The sequence below is a fragment of the Somniosus microcephalus genome, chromosome 16 (genome assembly GCF_052327205.1).
Source record: "Somniosus microcephalus isolate GS21.2 chromosome 16, FLI_Smic_1.0, whole genome shotgun sequence".
NCBI classification, from domain to species: Eukaryota; Metazoa; Chordata; class Chondrichthyes; order Squaliformes; family Somniosidae; genus Somniosus; species Somniosus microcephalus.
The window spans coordinates 82,266,652-82,285,328 of NC_141002.1; the positions used below are offsets into that span (position 1 = coordinate 82,266,652).

General features: G+C 45.8%; 1 protein-coding gene across 3 annotated transcripts in view; it reads left to right on the top strand.

Moving 5' to 3' along the window:
- ptprb (protein tyrosine phosphatase receptor type b) overlaps nucleotides 1-18,677 on the top strand; it is a 121,908-nt gene that overhangs the window by 94,987 nt on the left and 8,244 nt on the right. For 2 of the 3 annotated variants that reach the window (XM_086009343.1, XM_086009341.1), the window contains 13 exons: nucleotides 373-616; nucleotides 722-819; nucleotides 988-1,093; nucleotides 2,280-2,354; nucleotides 2,466-2,483; nucleotides 2,589-2,670; nucleotides 2,806-2,896; nucleotides 4,290-4,366; nucleotides 4,495-4,629; nucleotides 5,405-5,527; nucleotides 5,789-5,952; nucleotides 8,610-8,745; nucleotides 11,922-12,063. In XM_086009343.1, the coding sequence (XP_085865469.1) occupies nucleotides 373-616; nucleotides 722-819; nucleotides 988-1,093; nucleotides 2,280-2,354; nucleotides 2,466-2,483; nucleotides 2,589-2,670; nucleotides 2,806-2,896; nucleotides 4,290-4,366; nucleotides 4,495-4,629; nucleotides 5,405-5,527; nucleotides 5,789-5,952; nucleotides 8,610-8,745; nucleotides 11,922-12,063 (1,491 nt within the window). The remainder of the gene's footprint in view (nucleotides 1-372; nucleotides 617-721; nucleotides 820-987; nucleotides 1,094-2,279; nucleotides 2,355-2,465; nucleotides 2,484-2,588; nucleotides 2,671-2,805; nucleotides 2,897-4,289; nucleotides 4,367-4,494; nucleotides 4,630-5,404; nucleotides 5,528-5,788; nucleotides 5,953-8,609; nucleotides 8,746-11,921; nucleotides 12,064-18,677) is intronic. The other variant, XM_086009342.1, reaches the window with a different exon arrangement.

The following is an 18,677-nucleotide window of genomic DNA, read 5'->3' on the forward strand; positions in this document are numbered from 1 at the left end:
AGAAAATTGGATAGATCCCGGAGGAGAAAAAAATGTCAGGGCTATGGGGAAGGAGCGGGGGTGCGGGACTAATTGGACAGCTCTGCCAAAGAGCCGGCACAGGCATGATGGACCGAATGGCCTCCTTCTGTGTTGTATCATTCTATGATCATTCCGCCTTTAGAACTGCCCGCAGCTTCAGGATTTGGTACAGGCGCATGCCGAAATCCTGAAGTTGCGGTCTGTCCATGACGGCTCCGAAACTGGCTGTGCTCTGTTAACATTTTGGACTGTGTCCTTCACCAGAGCTTACACAGATAAGGGTGCAGTAGCTTTGCACTGAAGTGACGTGATGCATTTTAGTTCAATATGACTAATTTGTTCTGTTTTTAGGTACTGAAAATTCAAAGCCAGAGAAACAGCACCCCTTGCCGTCTTATCTGGAATACAAACAGAACAACTCAGTCAGAAACTACCAGACAAATTATTTTTCAAGCAAATGCGCAGAAAATCCCGATGGCACGTTTCAAACCTTTGAAATAAAAATTGGAGCTCAGATGGACACGCTGGGAGGGAAATGTGAGAAGGATCAGAAGACATTCTGCGATGGACCTTTAAAATCCAGAACATCATACAGGTCGGACTTCTGAGAAGCATGAGATCCTCTCTACATATCCTCACAAAGTTTTTGTATTGAAAATTTTACAAATGTGTGAAACTAATACGTGGATTACTCTTTTAGAATCAGTGTCCGTGCCTTCACTCAGCTGTTTGACGAAGAGTTGAGCAATCCTTTATTTTCCGACACCTATTTCTCCTTGCCTATAACTACTGAATCAGGTAGGTGCTGGCTTGTGTAAACCAATGTAAATATTATAGTGGGGCAAACCTTTTCACCTTACCTTGTGTTAACTCAGCAGATCCCCAATCGATATTTGACACATATTGATATGAATTTTAACCTGCATGTATCAAAATGGATGACTGAGTTTTATGTCCTGTCTTTAGAGCCTCTCTTTGGTGTCATAGAAGGAGCAAGTGCTGGAGTGTTCCTGATTGTAGTGCTCATTTCAGTCATGGCTGTAATAGTTTGCAGAAGAAAAGTGAAGCCAGCGTGAGTATTTTGGCATTTTTATGGTAAACTTGTTATTTCGTATTGCTCCATTTGAGACTCTGAAGCTTCTTATGCCGTGAAAATCCTCGGCACTGCTCCCGCTCCGCTGGCGTTACTTTGCCGGCCATGCGGCGGAAACCCGCTTGCCAGGATTTCCACTGCACTGCCGGCAACGGAGTGAGAGCAGCCCTGAGGAATCCCCCGGCTGTAGTCTATTGCGTCACTACAGGATTCAGTGGTATAAATGTTCATCTCTGGCACTCAGCTCTGCATCAGAAAGGCTAAAGACAACAGCTTACTCCACTGACTTTTGCTCTGAGGTTATTTGGAATTCTCTGCCCCAGAGGGCTCTGAATGCTGAGTCTTTTGAGTATATTCAAGGCTGAGATAGATAGATTTTTGGATTCCAGGAGAATCAAGGGGATATGGGGATTGAGCGGGAAAGTGGAGTTGAGGTCGATGATCAGCCATGAGCTTATTGAATGGTGGAGCAGGCTCGAGGGGCCGTATAACCTACTCCTGCTCTTACTTCTTATGTTACAGTATTTTACGTGTCTAACTTTTGCTTAATTACTGGGGTTGGATTAAATCTGAATGCTTTATTGTTTAAATTGACCGTGAATTACCTCGGAGCTGCTCCCACTCCGCCGTCATAGCGTTCCCGGAAGTGCGGCAGGAAGCCTGTTTGCACGTGTAAGTGGGGTTTCCGGCGTGCTTCTGGCGAAGTTACAGCAATAGAGCAGGAGCAGCTCCGAGGAAATTCCTGGCCATTGCGTGTTTCAAAACGTCAAACATAATCTAATAAAATCCAATTGAAGTTTTCAAGATTGTGAAGGCAATTCACAAAGTTGAGCCAAGCATACTACTCCTTACGGTGAGGGGCTCAATTACCAAAGGGGACAAGTTCAAAATTAGAAATGAAAGGGGAGTCGGGTAGAACTTTTATATACAAAGCGTAATAAGAAGTGTGGAATAATTTACCAAGGAAGGTCATTCAAGCAGGCACCATAAATGGGTTCAAAAAACAATTGGACGACTTTCTGGAGAAAGAATGAGTTGAAGAATGTAGTGCGAAGCTGGATATGTGGGGTTGATCTGTCAAAAAGGGGCAAGCTTGTTGGGCTAATGCCATTTTTTCTGTTCCTAAAAATTCTTATGTTCTTGTTCCATCTATTTATGATTGTAGGAATACTGAGCCTAGACCATCATCAAAGCCAAAAGACAGGCCATTATCTGTTAATGTCCCTCTTGTACAGGGAAGGTAAGAATGTTCTTATTCCACAGCTGCACTGCAATAGTTTGCTTTCTTGTAAGCAAGAACATTTGAAATGAAAGTGCTCACTGCGATATTTCTTTTTCTTTTCCTTTACAGGAAACCTCCAATCTCCAGGTTTGTTTCAGTGTTATTTATCATTGACATCTGGATCACAGTGCATTTATTGACATTATAATTAATGTTGTTTCTTACAAATCAACTCTGCCAAATTCATTTCAGAGAAATTAAGGCAAACCAGTTTGAAACTCAGTTTACCAAACTACAAGCAGATTCCAGCTATCTCCTGTCCGAGGAGTACGAGGTACGACTGCAGCTTTTATCTATTTATAAATATTACAAACACATTTACTCAGTTTTGTGTGATGAGAGGGAACATTAATAAAAGAAAAAAACTCCCTGGCCGTATTATACTGAGTTATTGCTTTTTCTTTGAAAGGATTTAAAAGATGTTGGAAGAAACCAGTCTTTTGACACAGCACTTTTACCCGAGAATAGAGGAAAAAATCGATACAACAATATTCTGCCTTGTAAGTGTCATGTTTCTCATGTCACCAGCTGTTACAGATGATGCACTCTTAGTGCTAACTAATCTCGAAATATTTTACAATTTGAGCACTACAGTGCTGATGCCGTCGCATGTTGACTGACACACTCTAATGTACTTGATTAACCATTTGATCACTGAATTTCCTTTTGAGGTGCATAGACTATGGGGCAATTTTGATTTTGGGTGATATTGTAAAATGGGCGACCCCAAATATCACCGGGAAAAACGTATAATGGGTGGGTGAATCAATATCATCAGAAATCCTGAACAGGCCTAGAGGGCAATTTAATGCTACAGTGATAATAAAAACAGAAAATGCTGGAAATACTCAGCAGGCCAGGCAGCATCGGTGGAGAGAGAAACAGAGTTCACGTTTCAGGTCACTGACCTTTCATCAGAACTGGAAAAAGTTAGAGATGTAACAGGTTTTAAGCAAGTACGGAAGCAGGGGAGGAAAGAACAAAAGGAAAAGTCTGTGCTAGGGTGGAAAGCAAGAGAGATGAAATGGCAAAAGGGATGTTGGTGAAAGGCAAAAGAGGATGGTAATGGGACAAGTAAAGAAACAAAAGATGGGTCTAGAGGAGGTGTAAATGGCAACAGGAGAATCATTACCAACAGCTACTGTCCAAAAAAAATGGGCGCAGTGGTTATGATCTGAAATTGTTGAACTCAATGTTGAGCCCGGAAGGCCTCAACTATAGTGGTTGATTTATTCAGGAATCTGATGCTTGTTGTATGATATTATATCCGTAGCAGTTGATTTATCTTGGATCTTGATGCTACAGTCTGCTTTAAAGTCTAGTTTAATTCTCTTTTCTCAGTGTCAGCTTGGCTCAGTTGATAGCACTTCTGCTTCTGAGTCAGAAGGCTGTGAGTTCGAACCGCACTCCACGACTTGACCCCGTAATCTGGGTTTATGCTCCGGTTCAGTGCTGAGGGAGTGCAGCCCCGTGGATGATACATTAAACTGAGGCCCTCTCTGTTCCAGTGGTTCGGGAGGACATTAAAAATCCCATGGCTCTCAATCAACCAACACAGATTAACCAGTCAGTCATTCATCTCATTGTTTGTGGGATCTTACTGAGTGCAAAATGGTTGCTAAATTTACCTACATAACAACAGGAACTTTACTTCAAAGTAATTAATTCTATGTGAATTCTTTTGGGATGTTTGAGAGAGGCGATACAGTACTATGTAAATGAATCCCACCAGCCCTAGTAGATGCAGCAATGCTCCATTTTGGCATTTTAGGTTAAATTATCATAATTATATGTTAAACTCTTTTGTGAATTTTGTGTATTAATATAATCACTATTCAGGCACAAAACAATAGTTTGATATTTTTTCATGATTTTGTTATTGTTTTCTACTAGATGACTCAACAAGGGTGAAAATAACCTACATCGATGATGACCCTTGTTCAGATTACATCAACGCCAGTTATATACCAGTAAGCTGGACTGTTGTTTCACTATAGTTGTTTCATATTGCTCAGCTATTTTCTATATTTGAGCATCATTTATATTTTAGCTGATGTGTTCCAATATGTATAACGTAACCTGCCTTTGGGAATTTTAGGGATGTAATTTTCGAAGGGAATACATTGCCACTCAAGGCCCTCTACCGGGCACCAAAGATGACTTCTGGAAGATGGTTTGGGAACAAAACGTTCATAATATTGTGATGGTCACACAATGCGTAGAAAAGGGAAGGGTAAGCATTGAATATTACTCTTCCTTTAGAAACATTTGTGCTGCTTGCAAATAATTTTATATGAATGTAGGTCTAGTATGTACAGTAAAACATGAAGGGGTGCAGTAGTGTAGTGGTTATGTTACTGGACGAATAATCCTGAGGACTGGACTAATAATCCAGAGAGCATGAGTGCAGATCCCACCATGGCAGATGGAGAATTTGAAGTCAGTGGAAAAAAATATCTGGAAATATAAAATCTGGTATCTGTAAAAGTGACCATAAAGCTATGGGATTGTGGTAAAAATCCAACTGGTCCTTTAGGGGAGGCAACCTGCTGTCCTTACCCGGTCTGGCCTATATGTGACTCCAGTCCCACACCAGCGTGGTAGATTTTTAACTGCCCTCTGAAGTGGCCTAACATGTCACTCAGTTGTACCAAAACAGAAAAAAAGGCCCACAGCCACCTTCTCAGTGCAGCTAGGGATGGGTGATAAATGCCGGCCTTGCCAGCGACGCCCACAGCCCGGGAATGAATTCCATGGGAGGTTCCACAGTTCCCTGCTCAACAGCAAAAGATCAATGGAAACCCCAGAGAAACAGCATAAATGGCTGTTTATGTCATTTCTCCGGGGTTTCTGCCAGAGTTACGGCAGGACATCAGAAGAACCCACATGTACAGTCAGGGGGAGATTTTTAAGACTCATTCATATGCTGAAATTATAACTGCCTACAGGTTGGGTTGTGTACGCTTAAATCCTGGTGACTGTTTGCTTTATGTGTTTTCACGGAACAGGTAAAATGTGATCATTACTGGCCCTTTGATCACGATGCTTTGTATTATGGAGATCTCATTGTCCAGATGCTGTCAGAATCTGTCTTACCAGAATGGACAATCAGAGAATTCAAAATATGCAATGTAAGAATCTTTAAATGCATTTAAAAAATATTAGGCAATTGATTTGCTTTTAATTAAAGTTTGCATCTCCAACTTTTTCAACCGTAAGATGTAAATGTATTTATTTTTTCATTATAGAAAGCAGGCTTCCTGTTATACCAAGTTAAACAATGTTCTATATACCTTTATACACCTACACTCAGCCAGTTTAGTCACAGCATTTTTTGTGATAGAGAGCCAAGCAATCTGACCTCAGTTAATAATCTTGTTCTTGTTATTTAGGAGGACCAACTCGACTGTGCTCGAATTGTTCGTCACTTTCACTACACTGTTTGGCCAGATCATGGTGTGCCAGAAACAGCACAATCTTTAATCCAGTTTGTACGAACAGTGAGAGATTATATCAACAGAACACCAAACACTGGGCCCACAGTTATACATTGCAGGTACGAGTTGTTGGTGATATTTTCTATTTCAAAACTTTACTATGTGTGGTGAATGACTAACTGCGGAAAAAATACTGTGCAGACAATCGTCCATGTGAGGTGATGGGGGCGATTTTTGGCAGCGCGTTCAGGTGCTAACGATCCTCCGAGGTGGCCCAGATGGGGTCTTGAGCTGAAACGCTGGCTTAGCCTGGGTTTTGCCCGAGTTGCATTCTTTGGTAAAGGAGTTGAAGCGCTCACTAGGAACAGCCTCCCGGAGACTCGTTCTTCTTCTTAGGCAGTCCCTCGGAACCGAGGATGACTTGCTTCCACATTAAAAATGAGTTCTCAGGTGACTGATGAGTCCAATGCGGGACCTACAGTCTCTGTCACAGGTGGGGCAGATGGTGGTTGAAGGGGCGGGTGGGTGGGGTGCTTGGGTTGACGTGCGCTCCTTCTGCTGTTTGCGCTTGGCTTCCGCTTGCTCCCAGCGAAGAGACTCAAGGTGTTTGGTGCCTTCCCGGATGCTTCTCCTCCACTTTGTGCGGTCTTGGGCCAGGGATTCCCAGGTGTCGATGGGGATGTTACACTTTTTCAAGGAGGCTTTGAGGGTGTCCTTGAAGCGTTTCCTCTGCCTACCTGGGGCTCTCTTGCTGTGCCAGAGCTGCGAGTAGAGCGCTTGTTTTGGGAGTCTCGTATTGGGCATGCGGACAATGTGAGCCGTCCATCGGAGCTGATCGAGCCTGGTCAAAGCTTCAATGCTGGGGATGTTGGCCTGAGCAAGAACACTGACGTTGGTGCACCTATCCTGCCAATGGATTTGCAGGATCTTGCGGAGGCAGCGTTGGTGGTACCTCTCCAGCGCTTTGAGGTACCTGCTGTACATGGTCCATGTACAGCATTAAGGGGCTGATTGTCACTTAAAATGCCTGTTAGCGCTCATTAAGGAGGCTGCACAGCATGTTGGTGGCTAGCACTTGTCCCAACGCCCTCTCCTAACAGCAGCCAGCTGTTTGGGAGAAGACAAATTCTCTGAGGATTTCACCTAAAAAGAGTAAGTGCTGTGCTACTCCACCCCATTGGAGACCTTATAGGAGTCACCAGGAGAAGGGGAGTGCTTGGTCATTGGCATCATGGTCTGCAGGAGGAATGAAAGGAGATGAGGCCAGGCAGAGCAGTACCAGCTGCTGCAGGAGAGGGACAGGAGGAGGAGGACGAGGTGGCATCCTTCCCCACCCCGCCCCGTCCCCCCCCCCCCACCCCCGCCACTGTGGGTAATGGACACCCTCCTCCTCTGGACCTCCTCCACTAGGATCTCCAGTGCCGCGTTCGCGAGGATGGGTGCACCCTCTCCCTCGGTCCCTGAGCCATACTGCAACGTGCCACTGTGTGCCAGCCAGCGCACTCCACACCTTCAGTGCAAGTGGGTGCCAGGAGCCCACATATACCGCTCCACGAAAATTGCGTCTAATCAGCACCTCAGTGGTAAACCTGCAGGTGTCTGGTTTGGCACCTCCAGGCAAGTTCAAATTATGGTAATCAGCAATTAGGACCAAGATTGTGTGCTAAAACCAGACATTCAAACAGGCGTGTCTTACTAGCACAGCACCCATTTAGCGCCTTTTTACCCTTTGGCCAAAATAACCCCGACATGTTTAAACGACAACCTTGCAATTATTCAAACCGCACGCCATCGTTGGTACGTCAGGTAAGTTCTTTTTATTGTGGGAAGGAGTGCGGCAGGGATGACTGCTGTCTTTCGCACCCATATTACCATCATTATCCATTGGATGCTTTCTTGATGAATTATTACTTATCCATATACAGGAAACTTTGGTTTATCCGGAGGTTGTATGTCCGGAAACCTCGATCTAACGGCAGAAATCAGCAGCCGTTTTGGTTAGGTTTTTTTCTTCTCCTAGCATTTTTTTTTAACAGTCAGGCTCTGGAAAGCATCTCTGTAGCTTAGCAACAGCTTCAGAGACACTTCCAAGGTACGGGCCGAGTGTTTACAAGCTGTTGCTAAGCAACAGTGTTTGTTGTCAGATACGGAGATGAAAACCTCCGTATCCTTCAACATTAGCGCTGGTCTATCCGGAAGTTTTGATAGATCGGCAGCAGCTCAGTCCCGTCGGTGCCGGATATCGCGAAGTTTCCTGTATACCTTTTTCCACACATATCAAGGTAATGGATGCCTGTTGGGGAGAGGAATATTTTTTCCAGTATTGGCAACAAGCACTCCTAAATCAGATGTATCACAGCCAGCTGCAGATTAAGGCTTGTTGGGACAATCATCTGCTCCAACACTGAAGCTTAGCCCTAACTTCAAACATGGCAGAATAAGTAGAAGCCAGGCTATTGCTTGATATAACCCCTACAGCACTCGTGTGAATTTTCCATTTCTTGTGCTCTCTCTGAGGAGATGACCAAATTTTGAGCAATTTTGTGTTGTGTGCCTGCACCAGTAGGTGATGGACAAAAATCATCCACTACAATTAGTCAGGAACAAAGTTTCACCCCATCAAGTTTGAATCCAGGTTCTCAAGATGAAAGGACAATGTGGTAAATAACCACAACAGCCAACCCCATGGTGTTTTATTTATTGATCGAGTTATATTTTTGTTGAGTTCGTTTATGTATTTGCTTCTTATTTTAGATTTTGCTTTTTTTTTGCACAGTGCTGGAGTCGGTCGGACGGGCACATTTATCGCTTTAGACAGAATCCTTCAGCAGTTGGAAAGCAAGGATTCTGTTGACATTTATGGAACAGTTTATGACCTGAGACTTCACAGGGTTCATATGGTGCAAACTGAGGTAATGGGAGTTGAAAGCAGTGTATCATAATTCTGCAGCATGCGATTTAACTTTGCGACGTCTAAATGAACAGTACTGTGTTATTTTTCAATACTTGTACCAGGTTATCTCAAGTGCACTGTCCTTATTGTGGGGGAGGTCCCACAGCCAGATATCATGGGGGTGGTACTTTGTGCAGGCATGGTAGTTCTAAATGATGCAAATCTCATCAAAATGGCAATAAGAGTCAGTTTTCCAGGATCGGCTCATTTACATAATTATTCTCAGCTCCAGGTGCCAAATTCTGGATGTCTGCAGGAGCACATCAGCTCTGGAAGCAGAGAATTGTAATGTAGCTGGAACTTAAGTAGGAGCTGGCATAATAGGGAAATGAACCATCTTGCATTACAGTTGGTCAGGGATTCGCGTATCTTCTTGGTTCTCTCTGAAGTGCGACCTTAGCTTCCTTTGGGAATAGGAGAATCTACATGCACTAATCCACTGCCAAAGTGAAGTATGTGGACCTCTCTCTGTAGAAAGGGAGTCAAGGGTACAGGCAAATGGGCATAACACTCTGGTATAGCCTGAGCTGTCTTGCAGCCTTCTGCTCCTTCCACATATGTGGGGTTGACCAATGATGGCAGTAATGGGTGTAATGAAAAAAGCTACAGAGCAGTTACCCCAAGGCTAGTGAAAACCTCAGTGGCAGCAGAAGCCCCTCAAAAGTTAAGCAAAACATTGCAGAAATGGTCTTAAATATGCTCACTTAATTTTCTTCCTATGCCCTTTAAACCAACTTTCACCTACAAATAATCACCTTGCAACCAGGGGCGTCCATTATACGTGAGAATAAATATGATCTGGCATTGTAATATCCAGAAAAATACATTGTAATATCCAGAAAAAGACACAATAGATTGCTCGTCACCCATTTTTCAGCCGAACAAACTAGTGCTGGAAAGGTCCCATATGGTGTGAGGTGTGTGTGCGCTTATTCCTCGCTGAGTATGCGCCACATGCAGTATTGGCCAGGGTGCCCTGAAGCAGGTGTTAGGCCCATTGCCCATGCAGATCGGGGGACTAACACCTAATTAAGGCCCATTCCCAAAATTGGTTGCCACCTGACCCCAGCATATGCCATACATGCTGCAGAGCAGTCATACCAAAGGTCTTTAAAAGGACTGAGGGAGGCTGACACTAGCAAGCTACTGTACGTAAAAATATTTTGTACTTACCTGAAAAGTGGAGCCATAAGGAGCAGGGTTCAAACTGGCTCCACATTAAAACTGCAGGCCGCTGCCAACCGTTGTTTGTGCACCACCATCACTTGCCTCCCCATCCTGGACTCATGATTGCTCCAGTACCAGCATCCCATTGGACAAGCTTCATCCTTTTTGCGACCGATGCGCTGGCTCTTGGGCGTGAATGGCATCCCCAGCATGCCTGTCACGTCCCATTGATTTAAGAGGGCCAATTTGCGCGGTCCTCTTGCTCATTCGTTTCGGCGTGGCGGTTCTCCCTTGTGCCCGACGTTTTCTAGGCCGTAGTTTCTTCAGCCTCACACCACTTGAATATTACAACGAAGCTCCCAGCTGCTTCAAGCAGAAGCTTCCTATGTCTGTCCTCCGTCCAACTGGAAATACGTGTCTGACGCAAAATGGAGGTGTACTGTTACCCCCCAAGAACCTGATGCGCGCACGGCATAATGACCAAGAGAGGTGGACTCCATCTTTTTCATGGTGAGGTTATGGATAAACAAAGTGGTGGCGTCTTTAGGACCTGGTCACACATTTCAGTGCAAGTTCCCTCATAGTGTAATAACGTTTGGCAAATAAGTAACTTTTTGATAGATAAAAATCAAGAGAGTGAGCAAGTGGTTCTCCTGCTGTCCTCTGGAGTGCCAAAAACCTCCGAGAAACGATGTCGACGGCAAAAATTCCCCTCCGAGGACTTGCAGCTCTTCGAGCGGCCGTGTCCCAGACCTTCCTCGGAGCTGCTCCCGCTCCGCTGACATAACTTCGCCACAATCTTGTTTTCCGCCACAATCCCGGTAAAGCTGATATGGAGCAAATCTTTTCGGTCAGAAAATGGTGCATAACCCAAGGAAAGCCAAGGAGAGGGAAAAGTACGGTATCGAATTGCAAAAAAAAAACAAAAAAAGAATTATAAACGCAGACAAGGAACTTAGAAATTGGGTTGAGGCGCCAAGTTCGCCTGGGCGCTGATGTTTGCGCAGTGTTCGGAGCATTAACGAACGCCAGAAATTCAGTTTAGTGCCCCAAGAGGGAGACGGGGCGAGGCTCGAGGCACTCTGCGTCCCTCTTAGGGCACTGAAACTGAATATCGCAGCGCAACGTGCTGCAGCGCCAGACGCTGCGGCACGGCACGCTGCGGTACTGCAGGCCTTCCTCCCATTGTTAAGGGGGAGGGGCCTGCAACAGCGCAATCCCCGATCGCGAGTGCCGGCAAAAGAGCCCGGCACCGAGGAGAAGTGCCGGGCTCTTGGGAAACAGCCGGCAATGCCGCTGGGGGGGGGGGGGTCAGGAGGCCGGGGACGGAGGTGCTTGCAGGCGGCCGCCCCGCACCTCCACCTTAACTTGCGCCACTGCCGGCACAGCAAGGCCCCGTGAACCGGGCGCAGGTAGCGAACGGCGCTACAGTGGCGTTCGCTACCAAATATCGCGATCGGGGCGCGAATGGGGCGCTGCGCACACCGATGACGTCATCGGTGGCGGCGCAGCGCAACAGGCTAATGCCACCATTAGCGCCACCGCTGAATATCGCGGGAGGTGCGGCCAGTGGCGCTACAGCCACTGACTGCCCTCTTTAGGCGCTAATAGGTGGCGCTAGTCACCCAATTTCTCCCCCTTAGTGTGGTACACTAAACTTATGGTAAATATAATCCTTCATTATTACTGAAATATTCATCGATCAACTAGTTGAATATGTAAGGTAAGAGGAGACAGAAATAATCCCATGTGACATGTGGCAAGGTTAGGCTAGACGAACAGCCTTTTTTCTGGATTTACATTTTAAATAGTGAAACCTGTGAATGGGATTGCAACGCTTATCTATAATAATATCTCGTTGCCAGCCTTAAAGCAATATGCAAACTGTCAGGTAAATGACTCAAAACCTATAAGCGGATTTAAAAACCCAAGAGAAGTAACTCATTGCTGCTTGTATTTTTCTTTCAGTGTCAATATGCATATTTACATTTGTGCGTAAGAGATGTTTTAAGGAGTAGAAAGCTACGAGGTGAACAAGAAAATCCATTGTTTCCCATATATGAAAATGTCAACCCAGAGTATCACAGAGGTATGCAAATAGTCCCTGCAGGTAACTTTTCTATGGAATATTCTGCATTTTGTTTATTGATAAAGTATTCAATTATTGCCTATTTATCAGAGTCAGCGACCAAAGGTGTGCTGTTAATTATAGCACAATATGGCAGACTCAGTGGCCTTGATGTTAATTTCAACAGCAAGTGTTTTCAGTGCATTTTATTAAGTAAAATCATTTGCTCAGAGTCTGGGTGGTGTCATGCACCTGAACATTGTACTTTTGCCTCAGATCTAGGTTTGAATCCAACCCAGACTATTGAGATTTAAAAAAAGCAAAATACTGCGGATACTGGAAATCTGAAATAAAAACAGAACATGCTGGGAAATACTCAGCAGGTCAGGCAGCATCTGTGGAGAGAGAAACAGAGTTAACGTTTCAGGTCAATGACCTGTCGTCAGTCAGAACTGGAAAAAGTTAGAGATGTAACAGATTTTAAGCAAGTGCAGGGGCAGGGAAAGGGGGTAGGGGAGGAAAGAACAAAAGGGAAGGTCTGTGATAGGGTGGAAGGCAGGAGAGATTAGATGACAAAAGGTATGATTGTACAAAGCCAAAGGAGATGATAGATAAAAGTTTCCTCTGTCTAGTAGTTATAAATATCCTACATGAAATAACTTGGAGTACTCTCAACCCAGTTCCTATGGGATACAGCACCAAACTGCCCATAATTTGGTAGTAATTGTCATCAACAGTCTTGATCAGAGAGACCTACCTGGGAGTGCCTGACACTGTGTACAAAAGGTAGAAAAGCATTCAATTCACCAGTGCAGCCAGCCCTCACCTTGATTAGTCCACTATTCCATAATGTTAAATCTCAAGAGTTTAATAACCTTGCTTCTATAACCATTAAAAGAGTACACAGGAGACAGAGTTCAGTTAACAGCCATGCTTTCCAAAGAATCGTCTCAACTAAATGCACTCTATTTCCCATAGTGCATTGCACATCACAACTACGGTAAGCTATGTGGGACAATTCAAATACAACATTCAAAATACACAACATCTCCTCCCCTCATACATTAGGTGTCCCAATAAAACCACAACATTTTTAAAACACAATAACCTGGGAGTGAGGTAGATTTCCTCCAACCATGGCTATACCCATGGGGATTATTCTGCCCCAAATAAAGGGTAGCCTCTGAACTATAAGTTCAAACGTATAGGGGCCCGCCGCTCTCTGGTAGGATACCGGCGGTCAACCTGGCTCTCCAGTTCATTGTCTCTCACAGGTGACGTCAACACAGGTGTAGGCAGCTGAGGTGCCTGTATACAGGTCTCCCTTGCTGATGAGATAGGGGCTGAAGTGGCTGCTTCCTCAGAAAGTGAGCCTCTCGGTGTAGAAGGCGGATGACCCACAGCGTCACCCAATGGCAGATAAACTGTTGTTGGTGGTTCAGTGGGTGTTGCTGCACTTCGTAGAAGCTGATCGGTGTGTCTCTTCCAGACAATGTCCTCGGGTGCCTGTACAGTGTAGGATACTGGACCAGTCTGTGCAATGACAGTAGCAGGAACCCACTTTGGTCCACCACTGTAGTTCCGTGCCAACACATGTTCACCTGGACTGAAGACTCTGTCTTTGGAGCGTTGTTCACGTCGCTTGATCTGCTTGTCCTGCTGATACTGTACCACGTCTTTCACCTTTGGCGGTTTCAGCAGGTCGAAATTGATTCGTAGCTCTCTTTTGAGCAGTAGAGTGGCAGGTGATGCTTTTGTGGTCGCATGTGGTGTGTTCCTGTAACTCAACAGGAAACTATTCAGGCGCTGATGAAGCGTTCCTTGGCCTTGTGATGCCTTTAGAGAGTGTTTCATGGTCTGAACAAACCTCTCAGCTAGACCATTGGTCGCAGGGTGGTATGGTGCAGCCCTGATATGTTGTACGCCATTCACCTGCAAGAATGTAGCCATTCCTTGTGACACACACTGTGGACCGTTGTCTGAGACAAGTTGCATCGGAGATCCAAATCGGCTGAACACCTCACCTAACTTCTCGATTGTCTTCTCAGCGGTGGTGGACCTCATTATAACAACCTCTGGCCACTTACTGTGTGCATCAACAGCCACCAGGGACATTCTCTCCTCGAATGGACCTGCAAAGTCTACATGAATGCGGTGCCATGCTTCCTCCGGAAAGTCGCAGGGGTGAAGCTGTGGCACATTACGAACTCTCTGACACGAGGAACAGGTTTTAGCTTTGTCCTCAATCTGTCCATCCATACCCGGCCACCAGAAGTAGCTCCTCGCTATTTCTTTCATACGAACCATTCCGCAGTGTCCGGCGTGTAGTTGCTGTAACACTGGTTTCCGTAGCGATGGTGGAATAACCACTCTCCTCCCCCACAGCAAACATCCAGACTGCACCGACAGTTCATTTCTCCTTAAGAGATATAGGGGGAGAAATTGGGTGAGTAGCGCCACCAGTTAGCGCCTAAAGAGGCAGTCAGTGGCTGTAGCGCCACTGGCTGCGTCTCCGGCGATATTCAGTAGGGGCGCTAATGGTGGCATTAGGCATTTGCGCTGCACCGCCACCGATGACGTCATCGGTGTGCGCAGCGCCCCGTTCGCGATATTTGGTAGCGAACGCCGCAGTTGCGCCGCTCGCTACCCGCGCCCGGTTCACGGGGCCTTACTGTGCCGGCAGCGGCGCAAGTTAAGGTGGAGGTGCGGGGCGGCTGCTTTTTTGGCGGCCGCCTGCCAGCACCTCCATCCCTGGCCTCCTAAACCCCCCCCCCCCCCCCCCGCGGCATTGCCGGCTGTTTCCCGAGAGCCTGGCACTTCTCCTTGGTGCCAGGCTCATCTGCCAGCACTCGCGAGTGGGGATCGCGCTGTTGCAGGCACCTCCCCCTTAACAGTGGGAGGAAGGCCTGCAGTACCGCAGCGTGCCGTGCCGCAGCATGTGGCGCTGCAGCACGTTTCGCTGCGATAATCAGTTTCAGTGCCCTAAGAGGGACGCGGAGCGCCTCGAGCCTCGCCCCGTCTCCCTCGAGGGGCACTGAAACTGAATTTCTGGCAATCGGTATCACTCCAATCGCTGCGCTAAATCCTGCGCTCAGGCGACTTTTGCGCCACTTTGGCGCCCCAACCCAATTTCTAGGCCATGGTTTCAGGTTTGGGTCATCGCTGTCAAGCTTGCCCCTGACGATAATGTCCAGCACTGCAGACAACACTGGGTCGTTTCTGGTGTTTCGTCGGACCTGTGTTGAAGTAACAGGCGCGTTCTCCACCTGCCTAAAATAGCAGATGTCCATAGGCTTGGTGACAGGCAGCGGCAACCTGGAAAGACCGTCGGCGTTGCCGTGCAGGTCAGACTTGCGATATCTAATGTCAAAGGTGTGTGCAGACAACAGCAGCGCCCACCTTTGCATTCTGCTCGCAGCAAGTGACGGAATCCCTGTATGTGCCCCGAAGATGGTCGTGAGAGGGCGGTGATCTGTTAGTAGGGTGAACTGTCTCCCGTACAAATATTGGTGAAACTTGCGAACGCCAAAAACGATGCTCAGTGCTTCTCGTTCTATTTGGGCGTAGTTAGTTTCAGCTCTGTTCAAAGTCCTAGATGCGAATGCTATCGGCTTCTCTTCTCCGTTTGGCATGATATGAGAAATGACTGCTCCCACACCATATGACGATGCATCGCAAGCTAACTGTATTGGTAATGAAGGGTTAAAATGCGTCAAAACCTCTGACTTCAGGAGTGTGTCCTTTGCTGTCATGAACACCTCCTGGCACTTGTTAGTCCATTCCCACTTCATGTCTTTACATAGCAACCAATGCAACGGCCTCAGCATCGAGGCTAGGTTCGGTATGAACCGTCCATAGTAGTTCAGTAACCCTAGAAAAGAACGCAGCTGGCTGATATTTTCAGGTGCTGGGGCATCCACGATTGCCTTGGTCTTGGACGGTGCCTTGTGAAGGCCTGTGGCATCGATCACATGACCGAGGTACTCAACTGATGTCTGAAAAAAAATCGCATTTACCCCTGCGAACTCTGAATCCATAATCCCTCAGTCTCTGAAGCGTTGCGTCCAAGTTACGCAGATGGTCTTGGTCATCACACCCAGTAACTAAGATATCATCTAAGTAGCACTGGACTCCAGGCAATCCACTAAGGATCTGGTCCATAGCACATTGGAAAAGCGCTGGAGCTGATGTAATTCCGAAAGGAAGTTGACGATACCTAAATAAGCCCTTGTGCGTCACAATAGTCGGCATTTCTCGTGACTGTTCATCCACATGCATTTGCAGGTAGGCTCGACAGAGGTCAATTTTGCTAAACTTCTGGCCCCCAGCAAGTCCCGCAAACAAATCATCAATATGGGGGAGCGGATATTGCTCCACTGACAATACAGGGTTAACAGTTACTTTAAAATCTCCACATATCCTAACTACAGCCCCTTTCTTGAACACTGGTATGATGGGCGTTGCCCATTCACTCACGCTGACTGGTTCTAGTACTCCGCTTTCAACTAGGGCTTCTAAGTCAGCCTCGACTTTTGGTCTGATGGCATAACATACGGGTCATGCCTTCATGAACTTGGGTTTGCTATCCTGCTTAATACGAAGCTTCACAGTAATATCTTTCGTGCTACCCAGTTCTCCATTAAAGACTTCTGCATGTTTCTTTAAGATGGCGGGTAAGCCTGGATCATTGTGTGACATCATGTAGACTGATGACCAGTCTAATTTTATTCTCTCCATCCACAAACGTCCCAGCAGGGAGGGGTCGTCTCCTTTAACTACATAGAGTGGTAACTTCCTAGTTTGTCCATTCAACTGAACTGTGACCTCAGTGATACCTCTCACGGTTACTCTTTCACCAGCATATGTTTTTAACACTATGTTAGCTGGCTGAAGTGGAAGGTGCTTTAATGTCTTTTTGTAGACTGTCTCTGACATAAGAGATACTGCTGCCCCGGTATTGATCTGCATTCGCACAGGCTGCCCCTCTAGCAAGGGTGAGACCCAGTAGCCATGCGAATCCCCAGCTACAGTCAGCACGTTCAGTGATAGTTCCTCCTCTGAAGTGTCACTTGCCTCTGTTTTGTCCTGTTCTACAGAGCGGACATGCTTCTTTATCTTTTGTCTGAATGTTTTTTTTCTTCCTTCCGTCTTTGACGTTTTCTCTGTGTCCTTTTTATTTCTGCATGCGCGCTGAATATGTCCCTTTTTACCACAACTGTGGTAATCCATGTCCACACACCAGCATGCAGACGCAAGATGCCCCGTTTTGCCACAACGGAAGCATGGCCCTTGGCTCTCTGTTCTTACTTTGTGCGCTTTTTCTGTTGCACCCAACTGTTGAGCTTCCTTAGCTGCCAATTCCATGGAAATACTGATTTCAATGGCCATTTATAGAGTCAGATTACTCTCCGTTAATAGTCTCTTCTGTATGGCTTCAGTTCTCATACCACACACTAGCCTGTCTCTTATAGTATCATTTAGCACGTCATCAAATTCACAGTCTTTTTAGTGCAGCTACAAACATGGTCACTGTTTCTCCTTCTTCCTGGTTACGCCTGTGGAACCTAAACCTCTCAGCTATGACTAGGGGTTTGGGTGAAAAATACCCTTTTAGTATCTCCACAATTTCGCTATAATGTTTAGTCCCTGGTTTATCTGGATGCACTAAAGTACGCAAAAGATTGAAAGTCTTTGGTCCCATCACACTTAACAATGTAGGTACTACTTTGTTCCCTCCAATGTCATTTGCTTGTGTGAAATATTCAAATCGTTCTGTGTATGAGCTCCATTGTTCGACATTCTCATCAAACGGTCCAATGTTCCGATAATTCCAGCCATTTTCCTTCTCTCAGGCTCCTAATTATCATTCACTAAGGATCCTTCCAATGTTGAACTCAACTAAAATCACTATCAGTTATTTAGTGCTTCAATTCACAGATCGTTTCACAGTTGAATAAATGTCCTTCCCGATTTACTCACTGCTTTTCCTCCCCTTCCTCAAGTCGTCAGTACCTCATTCGCCATCTCGCCTTCCCGCCATTGCAAGCTCCTTTTATCCTCGAGCCAGCCCCACTTCAATTAACTGTCCACGGCAAAAACAATAGCTTTAAACACATAAAACCCGACTATCTTCCGCACAGCAGAGCCACGTAAGTTCAGACGTCCTCGTCGCCACTTTTGTTAAACCTCAAGAGTTTAATAACCTTGCTTGTATAACAATTAAAAGAGTACGCAGGAGACAGAGTTCAGTTAACAGCCATGCTTTCCAAAGAATCTTCTCAACTAAATGCACTCTATTTCCCAAAGTGCATTGCACATCACAACTACGGTAAGCTATGTGGGACAATTCAAATATAACATTCAAAATATACAACACACAACAGCTTTGATTTTACTTTTAAAACAGTTTCCCCGCTGCTGTTACTGCTGGAACTAGATACTGAGAAAATTAGTCATGGAAATTTGATGGAATTACTGACCGATCGTCTAATTTGCTTTTGTGTTAATTCCAGTAGAGATAGCACAGAGGCTGGTCCTATTTTCCACAGCATTGTTTTTATCCCAGCACCTCTGAGATGGCTGAACTACTATTTTTAATCTAATGATCACATGGCATGGGGGAGTGGTGCTAGAGAAAGGAAACAAGAACTTTTGCT